A 13,154-nucleotide genomic window follows, 5' to 3' on the forward strand; every position below is an offset into this window, starting at 1 on the left:
CCTTGGCTACCGAGCGATTTACGCAGGGCGAGCTGGCGGCGGAGCGGCCGCGCTGGCCCGGGCGGGGGCTGTGAGAGCGGGGCGGTGGGCGAGGGGGAGCCCCCGCGCCGCACACGGCGGCTCCTTTGGGGAAGGGGGGCCGGGGGGCCGGCTCTGCCCCCCGGGGGAAGAGAGGGGCCGGCTCAGCCTTAAAAGAGCCACCCAGGAACCGGCGTGTTTGCGCTTATTCCCAATTTATGGCCGCGCAGCATATGGCCGGTGTTCCGCCCCGCGCCAGCCGCCGGGGAGGGGAGCGAACGGCGCGGGGGATGTGAGGCCGGAGGGACAAGGAGCGGCCCCGGCACACGGCGGAGACAATGCGGGAGGCGGGGGGCGGCAGCCAGAACCCCCCCGCCTAGGGACCTCCCGCCTCGGGACCCCCAGCCAGGTGAGCCCCGGGGAGACGCGGGGGGCGGTGGGGGGACCCTCCCGCATAAGAATCCTTGCCCAGGTGAGCCCCGAGGGCGGAGCGGGGAGACAACCCCGCACAGGGACCCCGGCCAGGTGAGCTCCGGGAGGGAGCGGGCAGAGCCCCCCATAGAGGGACCCCCGCCAGGTGCGCCCGGGATAGAGCGGGGGGACCCCCAGCCTGGAGCCCCCGGCCAGGTGAGCCCCGGGGGCCGCCAAGGGAAGGGGGGTCACCCGGGGGTCGGGACTAGCAGGTGGGAAGGGGCTTTGCAAAGGGGTCCATGGTGCGCTGGCCGCGCAGGTAGAAGGTGATGCTGAGCGCTGAGTGGGGCGCTTCCCCGGACCCCGACGGCGCGCACCGACACGGCCACGGCCACGGGTGGGCGCGGGGAGGGGGCAGCGCGGGGAGGAGGGCGCCCGGGGGGCTCCCCCCTTGCCCCGGCGGCGGAACACTTCTCGGCTGTGACGGCAGAGTACGCCAGAGGACTGGGAATGACCGGGAATGGCCTCGGCGCTGCGCCCTCCCGCTTCACCCCTTCGCTTCTCTGCCCACGCCACGCGGGTGCTCCTGACTCGGCCCCGACCATCTGAGTCGAGGCCCACCGTGTGGACCCTTCCCCACCCAGACCATGACACCCCATACACCCTGCCCAGGGCGTGAGGGCACCAGAGTCTTCCTCTCAGGCTTCCCGCGAGTCTGTGCCCCCCCACTCGCGACACGCACCCACCACTACCTGGGTGCTGAGCCCTCCGTGTTGGACTTGAGAGTGTGGGAAGTGAATTCAGATAAGAAAGTAAATCCCCCGCACTCCCGTGGCCGGGGGGCGAACGGGTTGGGATTTCCTTCCCAAGGAGAAAAAACCCATTTCTGACAAAGCTTAATCTCGTTGGGACACGTTTAATCATTAGAGACGGGGGCGGACAGAGCCGGGGGGCTTCGAGGGGGGGCACCCCCGTTTGTCCTGCAAATAAACCGGTTTATAATAGACTGGAAGGGGAAGGGAGCCCCGGGCCAGGCTTACAGCTCCCCCCGGGATGAAGAAAGGGAATTAAATGAGACAAATACGTGGGTCGGGGGCTGCGAGCTCCCGGCTTTGTGCCCGCCCGCACGGCCGTACCCCACTGCCTCCATCACTATGGGCAATAATTTCCAAAATCTCATTAAAGTGTATTTATCAAAGCCCTAACATGTGCCCTCCGGCTCTGCCATAACCCCGCCAGCCCCCAGGGAGCAGGGGGGAAAATCCCAATTTCTATGACAATTCGCCACCTCGGGAGGTTGGCTGCGGGGCAGATCCACATCTACAGATTTATAAGGAATATCGGTGAATTGGAAGGATTTCTCCGCCTTTGAAGCTTCGGGGGGAAGGAGATAGAGTAATCGTGAGAATAGGGAAGCTCATTTAGATTCCTGTGTCCTGGAGAAGAATTAATTGTCTGCTGGAGAAAGACAGGCCAGCGCCGGGATTTTGGGGGGCGGTGAGGACTTTCCCTGGAGCTTCCACAGAAAAGGCTGGCGCTGCTCCCTTTCTGCGTGCGGGTGGATCTTCCACCTTTTCATTTCCGTCCCCCCCTCCCTTTTTTTTTCTTCCTTTCCCCAAAAACCATCCTTAACGCCTCTGTTAATGCCGTTTTTCCAGCCAGGAAAAGAGACAGGAATTTCACCGCGCAGAAACTCCGTTACAATTAAGTTCCTGAAAGCACCAGAGGATTCAGAGCGCTCTGATTCCCCTTGATTTGGGGAAATACAATTTTTTTACACTCCCGCCCTCCCCGGCCGGGCTGCCAGTGTGGGAGGCATTCCCGTGGCGTGGGCTCCGTGCCCGCCGCCTTTCCCACGGCCTGGCGTGGCCGGTCCCCTCCGAGCCGGAGCCGCTGCTGAGCAGCAGCGTCTCCGCTTCAGCGCTGGAAAATGCGATTTAAACCCTTCCGAGTGGAGCTCTCGGGGGGGTTGTTTTGCAGCAATCGTTTTACTCTGTTTTTTTAATTTTTATTTTGTTGTTTCGGTTTTTTTATCGCCAAGAAAAGCTGTCCCCTTTAACGTCGCCGCTCTCCTTTCCCCCGCCACACTTTAAAACAAAGAGGGTGTTACTTACAGGGGTGCTCCCGAGGTGAAGCTCCTCATAACAATTATCGGGACCTGGGCTGCTCTTCCCTTTCCCTATTCACTCCAAGTGGATCTCTTTCTAAGAGATAAAATCAACCTGTCCCCTAACAAAGGCTTTGTGTGGGCTTCGCTAATCCGGGCCGAGCGGCAAAGGTGCAGCACTGCTCGGTTTGTTTGTTTGTGGGCCGGAGGGAAGGCAAAACATTATCTCACACCTTTGGGCTCATCAAACAATACACTGATCCACTTCTCGGCTGTTCCCGGAGCTGCGGTGCAGAGTCGCTGCCGGCAGAGAAGGGAGGGAGAGCGGCAGGCTCCCGCCGAACACCCGCTTGTATATGCATTATATAATATTATGCTTTATAATACTGCGTATTATATTGTATTATATATAATACGTGTGGGGGGTATCGCTTGGCAGAGAAGGAATTGCAGTCGGGGTGTCAATGACTAAAAGCAGAGCGGGAGACCCGGCGCTGTGCGAGGAGCGAGACCCTCAGGCCGCGAACGGGAAGAGAAAGGCGATGAAACCGCTTAAAAAGGCAACCCACGGGCCGCTCGTGGCCTGGCCAGCCCCGCTGGGTGACCCCGCACTGCCCGCTTTGCTTCTCGCTTGGCGGATCCGCAGCCGCGGAGCCCACGCGTGACCCGGGCACGGCAGCAGTGCAGAGCGCCTCGGGAGGCCTCTTCCCTCTCGCATCCCCACCGAGTGCCTCTTCCTCTCTCTTAAAAATTATTAAATTAAGCGTTAATGCCGCTAACGCCCCGCACGTGGCAGTGGGGCGAGGAGGCCTCTCCCCACGCAGCCCGTGGGGCAGGGAGGAAAGTGGCGGGTGTTGGAGCCACCTGTGAGCGCAAACAGGGAAACAGCCTCCGTGGGCAGAGCCACTTGTGCCACCACTTAGCCCATATTCACGCCCCACGGCCCTTCGTGGGCCGTTGCAAACAGCCCCGTCGGGGTGATTGCCCGAGGGAGAGCGTCGGGAGGGCCCCCCCGAACCGCCTCAGGCCCCTCCTGCCCTGCCACCCCTCGCTCCACGCGTGGGGCAGCCGGGCGGGCGCGGAGTGCGGGCGGAGCGGCGAGTGCGCGCCCAGCGGGTGCTGAGGGCGAGGAAGGTATGAAGGGTGGCGGCAGAAGCCCCCCGGCTCTAACGCGACAGCCGTCGGGCCGCCGTCGGCTTTCCCCCCCACGCAGCGTGGCTGCGGGTGCGGGTGGTGCGGGGCTGAGTCCCGGCCCCACGACCCCTCCTGACGTCGAAGGGCTCTTACGTCATCCCCCGCCGGTGACGTCACGGTGTCCCGGGACCGTCCCTCGGTGTACAGCGATGTTCGCTCGTGGGGAGGGGGCCGCGAGCCCCTTGGGCTGTGTCCGGCCTCCTCCCCTGGGCGTGTCCCGCTCCCGCCACGCTCGGGCCCCACGTCGCGAAGGGTCTGTGGGACCCTCTGCCCGTGTCGTGGCGTTTGCGCGTCTGTTCGGGTTTGGATGGGGAGATGTTTATCATTATTATCGTTATTATTATTGCCATTATTTAAAGTCCGGGCGGCCCCCGCTGCCGCCGAGATGCTCTGCCCGTCCCTTCCCAGGCTTTGCTTCTGTCGGGATTCTCCGTCCCGCCGCTATCGCGATTGTCACTGTTATCCTTGCTCTTTTTTTCCCCTTGGTGCAATTAAACCCCATCCTGTCCCAACTGGGGCCCTGAATGAACCCATCGGTACCCCCAAGATTTGCTGGGAATTGGCTGTATTTGCCCTGTGCGCTGGGAAGGGGAGGCGGGAAGCGGGGGCTCGCCCGAAGGGGTTCCCTCGATATCGAGAAGGACTCCGCAATGGATGAAGAGATAGCCATTGAGTGCGGTTGAATACCATGACAACTAGGAACAACCTCAGATTTATTCCCAACAGTTAGGGCGTGCTGAAAGAGGGCGTCAATCACGTATTATTTCGCCACTGAAATAAATGCAAAAACTGCGCCGAGACAAAGGGTTCCAACAGGAGCCGGACATTTGTCTACATTGCGGACATTGTCCCCAGCTTAGCCGTCGGGTTGTATTTGTGTTTGCGCGGGGCCGACCACCCAGGATGCGCGCAGGGGCTCGCTTAAAAAAAAAAAAAAAAAAAAAAAAAAAAAGAGGGGGAGAAAAATCCCTGGGCATTGTCAGCCACATCACATACTTTATGGGAGGCAGGCTGGGGGCTGGGGGAGGAAAGATGGGGGGAGCGACGAGGGAGAGAAGGGGAAGGTGCGAATCCATTGATGGGCGCAGAGAAGGATGACTGAGGGATCGTCTTCTCAGCACCGCCAGCCGCGTTACGGCTCCTTCCCCCTGGAAGAGAAACTCGGGCAACTTTTCTTTCCCAGAAACGAGAGTGGTGGTGGGAAGCACCTTCCCAGATTGTACAAATCCTCCCCATCCACCCCGCACATTTCCATCATCCCCGCGTACACAGGCGCGTCCCAGGCCGGGGTCCAGCGGCGGGGCGTTCGGGGAAGGGACAGGGAAAGGGAAAAAGAAAGGCAAGGGAAAGGGAAAAAGATAGGGAAAGGGATGGAGAGGGAAGGAAGGAGACAGGGAAAAGGAAGGCGGTCCGGGCCGTGCCCGGCGGGAATGCGCACGGCCAAGGTTCCTCGGCGGGTGCAGAAAAAGGGAGAAGAAAGAAAACGAAAATAAAAGTTGGTGGCAGACAGATAGAAGTTGGGGGAGGGTGCGAAGGGTCCTGCACCTCGCGGCGGGCAGGGGGAACCCCCGCGGCGCCGGGACCCGCGGCCGGACACGCTGAGGGGTCTGCGGTGCCGGAGCCGTGTGCGGGTGTGTGTGTGTGTGACACCTGGGGAAGAAATCCTTTCTTGGCCCCCCTCCTTCCTTACCCAGGTCCTGAAAAACAAAGACAAAATATAGCAAAGAAAAAAAAATCAGTCGTATATGAGAGTCTATCGGGCTCCAACCCATCGAATTATCTAAAAACGGGCTGGATTTATTCCCCTGGAAGAAGGAGGCAAAATCAATGAGACCTCCTCAAATAAACACACACACACACACACACCCCCCCAGTAATCACCTCTCGGATCTCCCCGGGTCGCGCCTGACGATCGCATTTTGCCAGTTCGGTTAATTTCGGAGCAAACTAGAATCAATTACTCGCTGTTTAATTTCCAGCGCTCATCCTTAAGCCCCAACCAAAATATTGACCTAGGCGGGTTAGATAAGTTGGGCTCTTGCCATCTGAGCCGCCTCGGTCCCGCGCGGGGCCGGGAGCGCGTCCCCGCGCGGAAACTCTGCCCGCGGGGGTGCGGAGCGCGCAGGATGCGCGGGTTGGGGGGGTGGGAGTAGTCTCCAGCAGAATTATTTTTTTTTCCTCAGTCGGAGGAAAGCACACTTTGGAGTGCGCGAAGTGTCGGGCTGGTGCGAAGCTCTTTGTATGTAAATACTGTCCTTAAAAAAAGAAGGGAAGTCGCCCCCTCCTTCCCTCCCTCCCTCCCGTTGCCACACGCGCACACACCCGCGCGAAGGGCCCTCCCCACGCCGGTAATTAACTGACACGTTATACCACTCATCACCAATGGTGGAAGCTCGGAGCTCGCCCAAAACCCGCAATTTCACATCTGCAAACACTGTCTTCATCCACTTGACTTCTAAGACCCGCCCACACGTGGCCAACCTTTCCTGGGTTTAATGTAGGTTTTTTTCTCCTTCCTCTCGGCAGGTTCATGTGTGGGGACCAGCCTTATATGGACTCCTCGCTCCAGCAATGGCTCGGGATTTTCCAGCGGCAGGCGCGGGTTCGGCGCGGCTGAACAAGATCCAGAAGTGATCTTTTTTTTCTTTTTTTTTTCTTTTCTCTTTTTTTTTTTTTTTTGGCGTCTCTTCCCCCTTTTCCCCTGGAGTTACAAACTATTCCCGAAGCCAGCTGCTGCTCCCGCTCTCGGAATTTTCCCCCGTGGCAGAACAACCATCACCGCAGAGACCCACCGCTGCGGCTGCTTCTCTCGCACAACCCCCTGCGCTTATTTTTCTGTAAATCCGTATTATTCTATTTTTTCCCCATCTCCACGCGTGCCGCCCGCGCTCCCCGTGTCCCTGCGCGGTGTCGTTGTCGCCGCTCCGCGTGTGCGTGCCCACCCGTGACGCTCGGCCAAGCTGCGGCTCCAACTTTCCCAGCCGAAATTTGGCCGGATCATGTCTCTAACCAACACAAAGACGGGCTTCTCGGTGAAGGACATTTTGGACCTCCCCGACACCAACGATGAGGACGGCTCGGCGGAGGGCGGCGAGGAGGAGAGCGAGGCGCCCGAGCCGCCCAGGAAAGCGGGAGTTTTGGGACAAACCCCCTTGGACACTGTTCCGACGCTGCCTTTGAAGAGCCCTTTCTATGATAACAGCGATAATCCCTACACGCGCTGGCTGGCGAGCGCCGAGGGCATCCAGTACTCCTGTGAGTAGCGGGGGACGGGGCAGCGAAGACCGGGGGCCGGGGGAGGGCACGGGGGGCCCTGGGAGGTGACGGGCGATGAATGCAGGGTGGATGCGCAGTGATTATGGGGTAGATGGGGAGTTGCCTCTCGCCTTGGCCGGTGCCACCCTGACGGACTGGGCAGCTCCACTTCCAGCTGCCCCCGGCGGCGGGGCGGGTGTTGGGGGGCGATGGGGGATGATGAGGGGGAGATGGGGGGCGGATTTGCCTCTCTCCACGGCTGGCCGAGCCCCGGCCGGTGCCTCCATCCCCGCCACGGCCGGGAGGTTCGCGAGGGCGGCAGAGGGATGCGGGGGGCGGCGGAGGGTCCTCCCGCCCCGTCCCCACCCTGACAAGCGCGGACTCTCCGCAGTGCACGGGCTGGCGGCGGGCGGAGGCGGCCAGGACCCCTCCGCCAAGTCACCGGAACCGTCGGCAGACGAGTCGCCCGACAACGAGAAGGAAGCGGCGGGCGGCGGGGACGCGGGGAAGAAGAGGAAGAGGAGGGTGCTCTTCTCCAAGGCCCAGACCTACGAGCTGGAACGGCGGTTCCGGCAGCAGCGGTACCTGTCGGCTCCCGAGCGGGAGCACCTGGCCAGCCTGATCCGCCTCACCCCCACCCAGGTGAAGATCTGGTTCCAGAACCATCGCTACAAGATGAAGCGGGCCCGGGCCGAGAAAGGTATGGAAGTGACTCCTCTTCCCTCCCCGCGGCGGGTGGCCGTGCCGGTCTTAGTCAGGGACGGCAAGCCCTGCCACACGCTCAAAGCTCAGGACTTGGCAGCCGCAACTTTCCAGACGGGAATCCCCTTCTCCGCCTATAGCGCCCAGTCTCTACAGCATATGCAATACAACGCCCAGTACAGCGCGACCAGCAACCCCCAGTACCCCACAGCACACCATTTGGTACAGGCTCAGCAATGGACTTGGTGAAGGCTGTGCCGGGGAGCGCGCACACCCGCACACGCTTCCCCCACACGCACACATACCCAAAAGGAGGAGGAAAAAACAAAAAAAATTAAGACAGAGAGAGGAGGAGACAGACTGATGCTCCAAAAATAAACATCGAAACTGCGGGGGAAGGAATGGAGAGGGAAACGCTATTATTATTATTATTATTGCTATTATTATTATTATTGCTATTATTATTATTATTATGGTTTTTTTCCCTCTGCCGTTTCTTTTCCCCTCCATTTTTTGGGGGGGGCTCGGTTTCATTTCGGGGGGAGGCGGGGGGGAAGGGAGGGGAGGTGTTTTTTGTGCGTCATTGTTTACAGAAATTTTTTGCGCCATTCAGAGTGGTCCTGTCTACCTACAACTAAAATAAAAGAGGAAGGGGGGGGACACGGTCAGAATTAAAAAAAAAAATAAAGAATAAAACCCCCCCGTTGCTCCTGTGATTTTGTGAGGAACCGGGGTGTGGCCGCCGAGCGGGGCACCCCAGGACGGGCAGCTCCATCGCTCCCTTTCGAGCACAGTTTGCGGCCCCGACAGCGGCTAACGGGCCCGTTTTTCCACCTCGTTGTGATTGCCGCTGCCGAGAGCCGCAGCCGGGGCGGTCATTCTGCTTTCTCCTGTTTGCGGCTTGTCTCAACTATTCCCGAGCAGAGGAAAAAGACCCGGTGAAACCCTCCCCGCCCGGAGCGCGGCTCGTTGTGCACCAGCCCGAGCTCATGGAGATTTAATACGGATTTTATTTTTCTTTTAATCTGTGTTTCAAGAAAAAAAATAATAGAGAAAGAACGGATAACAAGGACGGAACAATTTTGTTCGACTTCTCGTTGCAATCGCGGCCGCCTCCCTGCATCCCCCGGCTCAGCCCTGCGTGGGGCCTGCCGGGCCCCCACGGGAGACTCGATCGAGCAGGGCCCCACGGACCCCCCTCCACCCACTCAATTTATTTTTCTTTTTTTCTTTCTTGTTCTTTTTATTTTTCCTGGGGAAAGCGGTTTTTCTGTGGGGTCAGGCGGCTTTAGCCGCTGGCGAATAACGGGAGCGGGAAGGATTTATATTTTCGTATTTCATCTCTGTGATTGTGCCCTTCTACACTTCAGTGCACCCCCCGCGCTGCTGAGGTTTGGGTACCAGCATCACCTCGGCGGCCCCTCCTCGGGTTGGGGGCACTGTGAACGGGAGGGAGCGCGGAAACTTCGGGGTCAACCCTCGGGGATGCGCCGGCGGCTCGGACAGAGCGGGGGAAAGGGTTAACCCCGGGAGAACCCCTCCAAAAAACGGCGAAGGGGGAGAGGGGAGAAGAGCGGGGCGAGGCGGGGCTGGGCAGCTCGGCCGGAGCGTAACAGGGACCGAGACCGGCCGGGGCCGGGCAGGCGCAGCCCGGGCTCGAAGCGGGTGAGGGCAGAGCTTTGGGATCCCCCGCCCTCCCCTGAGGCTTTTAGGCTGGTAAAGATGCTTTTAAAAAGCGAAAACAAAACCAAACAAGCTTTTGTCCGGATCCTTGGGGCCGGGGCAGCGCCCGTCCCGTCCCGCGGGGCTGAGCTCGGCCGCGACGGGGCAGTTCAACGCCAAAGCGACGATCGGCACCGTCCCCGCAGCATCCCTCTCCTGCAAAATCCCGGCCCGCAGCAGTCCGGCCTGGCAGCACTCTGGATCCCGTAGCATCCCGGCCCTCAGCACTGCGGCCCCGCCGCTCCCTGCGCGATTCTCCGCCCCGGCGCAGCGTCCGCCGGCCACGGATCCCTCGAGCAGCCTCCGCGCCGCACTTGGTTTTTCCCCTTTTTCTCACCATTTTTTCCTCCCCGCTTTTCCCGTTCCCCCTTCTCCAGCCTCCCATTCCCAACCCACCCAGTCTCCAAGCACCGGCGGAGCAGTCACGGCCGTTCCCCGGGGCAGCCGCTTCCCAGCGCGGGGGAGGCTCCTCTGGAGTCCCGGACCCACGGGGGACACACGGACAAGTGCTGGTTTTCACTTCTCCAAGCCCAGCCTGCGAGCCAGGAGCGGAGAGAAGGAAAATTATCACTATTTTTCTTCTTAATTTTGTTTTCCACTTTTAATATATTTCCCATTCATTTTTTATTTTTCTTTCTTTTCCCCCCGCACTTTTCTTTTTCTTTTTTCCACTCCCCTCGGGCTCTGTTGAGTCTATCAAACCAGTTGTGTGGCCCTAACCTCCGTGGCCTTATATCTCCCATGCTGCCGGGCCAGTCTATCTTTGCACAATATACAGTAGACTTCAGAGAGCAGCACAATGGGGGAGGCAGGGAGGTGAGCATGTTAGAGGCGTGCATATTAACGAGCCGGAGCCAAAGGAGCCAAAGGACCCGGGAAAAAACGGGAGAGACAGTCCGGGAGGGGGGCCCGGCCTCGCTGTGCCTTCCCTCCCTTCGCCTGCCCCCCACGCCTGGTTTTGGGGCACGGCATTGATGCGGAGCGCGGAGTCAGGGAGCAGTGTCCTCCGCGTTTTGTTCGGGCTGTCACTCGCGCTCATTGTTCGGCATGTTCTACATGTTGTATTCCATATGGCCAGCTGGGCCGGGGACCCCTCACAAAACCCAAATTGTGCCCAGCTTTCAAACCCAGCATTGTTGTCTGTGAAAGGGAGGCGAATTAAAAATTCGTGCTATATCTATTCTGGAAAAAAAAAAAGGAAAGAAAAAAAAAGAAGGGGGGACGCAAGGAGAAAGAATTCCGCTCTCTTCCCTCCCTCTCTCCTCTCTTTGAAGGCCAACAGAGACTCTCCTCTTCTCCCGCTCCCCGCTGACAAGTTTCTCTCTCATTTCACAGGAAATTCCCCCCCCCAAGCCCCGGCGCATCCCCCCGCAGGAGCCCGCGGAGCCGCGCTGAGCGGCCGCGCTGCCTCGCGGAGCCCGGGGCAGAACAAGGCGGCATTGAGGGAGGGCCGGGCTGCAGCTGCCGCCTCCCGGCGCGGCCCGGCCGTACCGGCTGGCACGTCCCGCTGCCCCCCGGAGAAACGGCCCTTTCTTGTCCGAGCTCCTGGTTGTGCAAGGCGGGCCGGCCGAGGGAGGGAGGGAGGGAGAGAGACACGGGGAGGGCGAAATTAAAAAGGAAAAAGGAGGGGAAGAAGGTGGGGGGGAGAGAAGGAAAAATAAAAGGGGGAAAATTAACAAAAAGGAGGAAAAAAGAAGAAAAAAGAAAAATGGGGCAGAAAAGGAAAATAAGAAAAAAAAGAAAAAAGAAAAGAGAAAAAAGGAAGATGTAACGAGAAGAAAGGAAAAAGAAAAAAGGAAAAAGAAAAAAAGGAAAAAGAAAAAAGGAAAAAGAAAATAAAAAAGGAAAAAGAAAAAAGGAAAAAGAAAATAAAAAAAGGAAAAACAAAAAAGGAAAAAAAGGCATTTGAAAAAAAAGGAAAAAGAAGAGAGAAAAAAGAAAACGAGAGGAAAAGGGAAAAAGAAATAACGAAAAAGAAAAGAAGAAAAATGAAGGCAAAAGGGAACAAGAAAAATTAATTTAAAAGAAAAAGAAAAAATAACAAAACATTAAAAAAAAGGAAAATGAACAAGAAAGAAAAAAAGATAAAAAGTTAAAAGAGGAAAAGTAACGGGGAAAAGGGGAAAACTGGGGGCAAACTGAAAAAAAGTGGGGAGGACCCCCCTAACTCCGCCACCCTCGGCGTTTCCCGCGCCCCGGGCACAGGGGGGGACCCGCAGCGCTGCGCGGGGTCCCTGCGGGGCTGAGCGGGCGGCAGAGCGGACCCCCCGAGCTGGGACAAGGCTTCAGTTGGGGGGTCCGTCCCCTCGACACCTCCGACATCCCCGGCGAAACCCCCGAGCCCCGGTGAGCCCTTCTCCTCGCCAGGGTAGCCCGTCGGGAGTGGATCGCGACGCGCATCGCGATTTGGGGCGCAGGCGGGCGGGGACACGCTCAGCCCGGGCTTCAGGCCCCGCTGCCTTCCCCTTTTCCCCCCAGTTTTCCCGGTTTTCTCCTCCCAGCCGCCCCCGCAGGCCGGAACTGCGGGGCGCCCCCGTACCCGGTGATGGGCAGGGAGCCCCTTAAGCCCCGCAATAACTTCCTCTCTTCACCTATTGACTGTTGGGCTTAGTCGGGGACCGGTGTGGATTTTTCGGGGCTGTTCAAGGAGCCGGTCAATGGGAAGCTAAGCCAATATTTACCGAGTATGAGGGCAGTTCTCGGCGGTGTTTATTAAGGAGCCGGGGGAGGCACCGGGGACCGCCCCCGCGGCGGGGCTGAAGCGCCGAGACACGACCCTGGGCCGTATTTCAGGATATTTGCACTTGTGGCTGCGGGAGCGCGTTGCTCCCCCGCGTTATCCCCGCAAACAGCCCCTCCCCAATCTCCCCGAAAAGGCACCACTCGAGGGGCTTCTTGCCATCAGTGGAGCGCTGTGGTTTATTTTTTTATTGCTCCCTGAGCGAGGGCCGGGTTTTACACGCCCCGCTCCCCGCGGTGCGGCCGCAGGGAGGCAGCAGAACCCCGCGCAGCCCGGCGGAGCACGGGGCGGAGGCTCCGCTGCCCCTCCGCGCCCCCCGGGGAGCGGCGAGGGGGGGAACCCGGCGGAGCAGAGACGGTGGGCGGTGGGCACCGATCCCCGATGCCCGCGCCGCTCCCGCCGTGACGGCCGCGCGGCGGCGCTGCTGGATAAGGGACGCGCCGTCGGGGACGTCCCTCGGGACCCCCGCGCCATCCCCTGCTCCCCCCCGGGGATGGGGCCCTCACACCGCCCGGTGCCACGGACAGCAGGGATGGACTGGCAGGGTGGGTGGGAAGCACCTCGGGGTCAATGGACAGCCACAGACCCCCCACCTCACCCCGCTGAAGGAGGAGCGTCTTTAGACGTCCTGAGACACCGCTGGGAAATACAGCACAGAGCTCAGGGACGGAAGACACCTGTCCCCAAGCCTTCTGCGTGGCAGGACACCGCGGAAGCGGGGACTCCTGCTGCCCACGCTGGTGGCACTGCCACCCCTCCTGCCCCCTGCAGCCCCCCAAGCCCTCAGACCCACCTTTTGGGCAGGCAGTGCCTCTCCTGTCCTAGGCAGGGGCTGGGGCTGAGCAGTCACCTGTTTCACATCATCACGAGGATCAGCCACATCAGAAGAACAAACAAAGCGGCCAGAGGACAGCACTGAATCTCAGACAGCTGGAGATGATGGGGCAGAGCACCCACAGCTTCCTCCCAGCGCTCCATCTCCTCTCCCCCACTCACAAAGCCAGT

General features: G+C 59.6%; 1 protein-coding gene across 1 annotated transcript; it reads left to right on the forward strand.

The window, feature by feature from the left end:
• The first annotated feature begins 347 nt into the window (after positions 1-347).
• On the forward strand, positions 348-8,138 carry NKX2-2 (NK2 homeobox 2). Its single transcript, XM_071548115.1, has 3 exons — positions 348-427; positions 6,257-6,985; positions 7,377-8,138. The coding sequence occupies exons 2-3, from the start codon at positions 6,730-6,732 to the stop codon at positions 7,934-7,936; spliced, it is 816 nt and encodes a 271-aa protein (XP_071404216.1). The 5' UTR covers positions 348-427; positions 6,257-6,729; the 3' UTR covers positions 7,937-8,138.
• Positions 8,139-13,154: the final 5,016 nt, after the last annotated feature.

Source organism: Pithys albifrons, chromosome 2 (genome assembly GCF_047495875.1).
Source record: "Pithys albifrons albifrons isolate INPA30051 chromosome 2, PitAlb_v1, whole genome shotgun sequence".
NCBI lineage: Eukaryota > Metazoa > Chordata > Aves > Passeriformes > Thamnophilidae > Pithys > Pithys albifrons.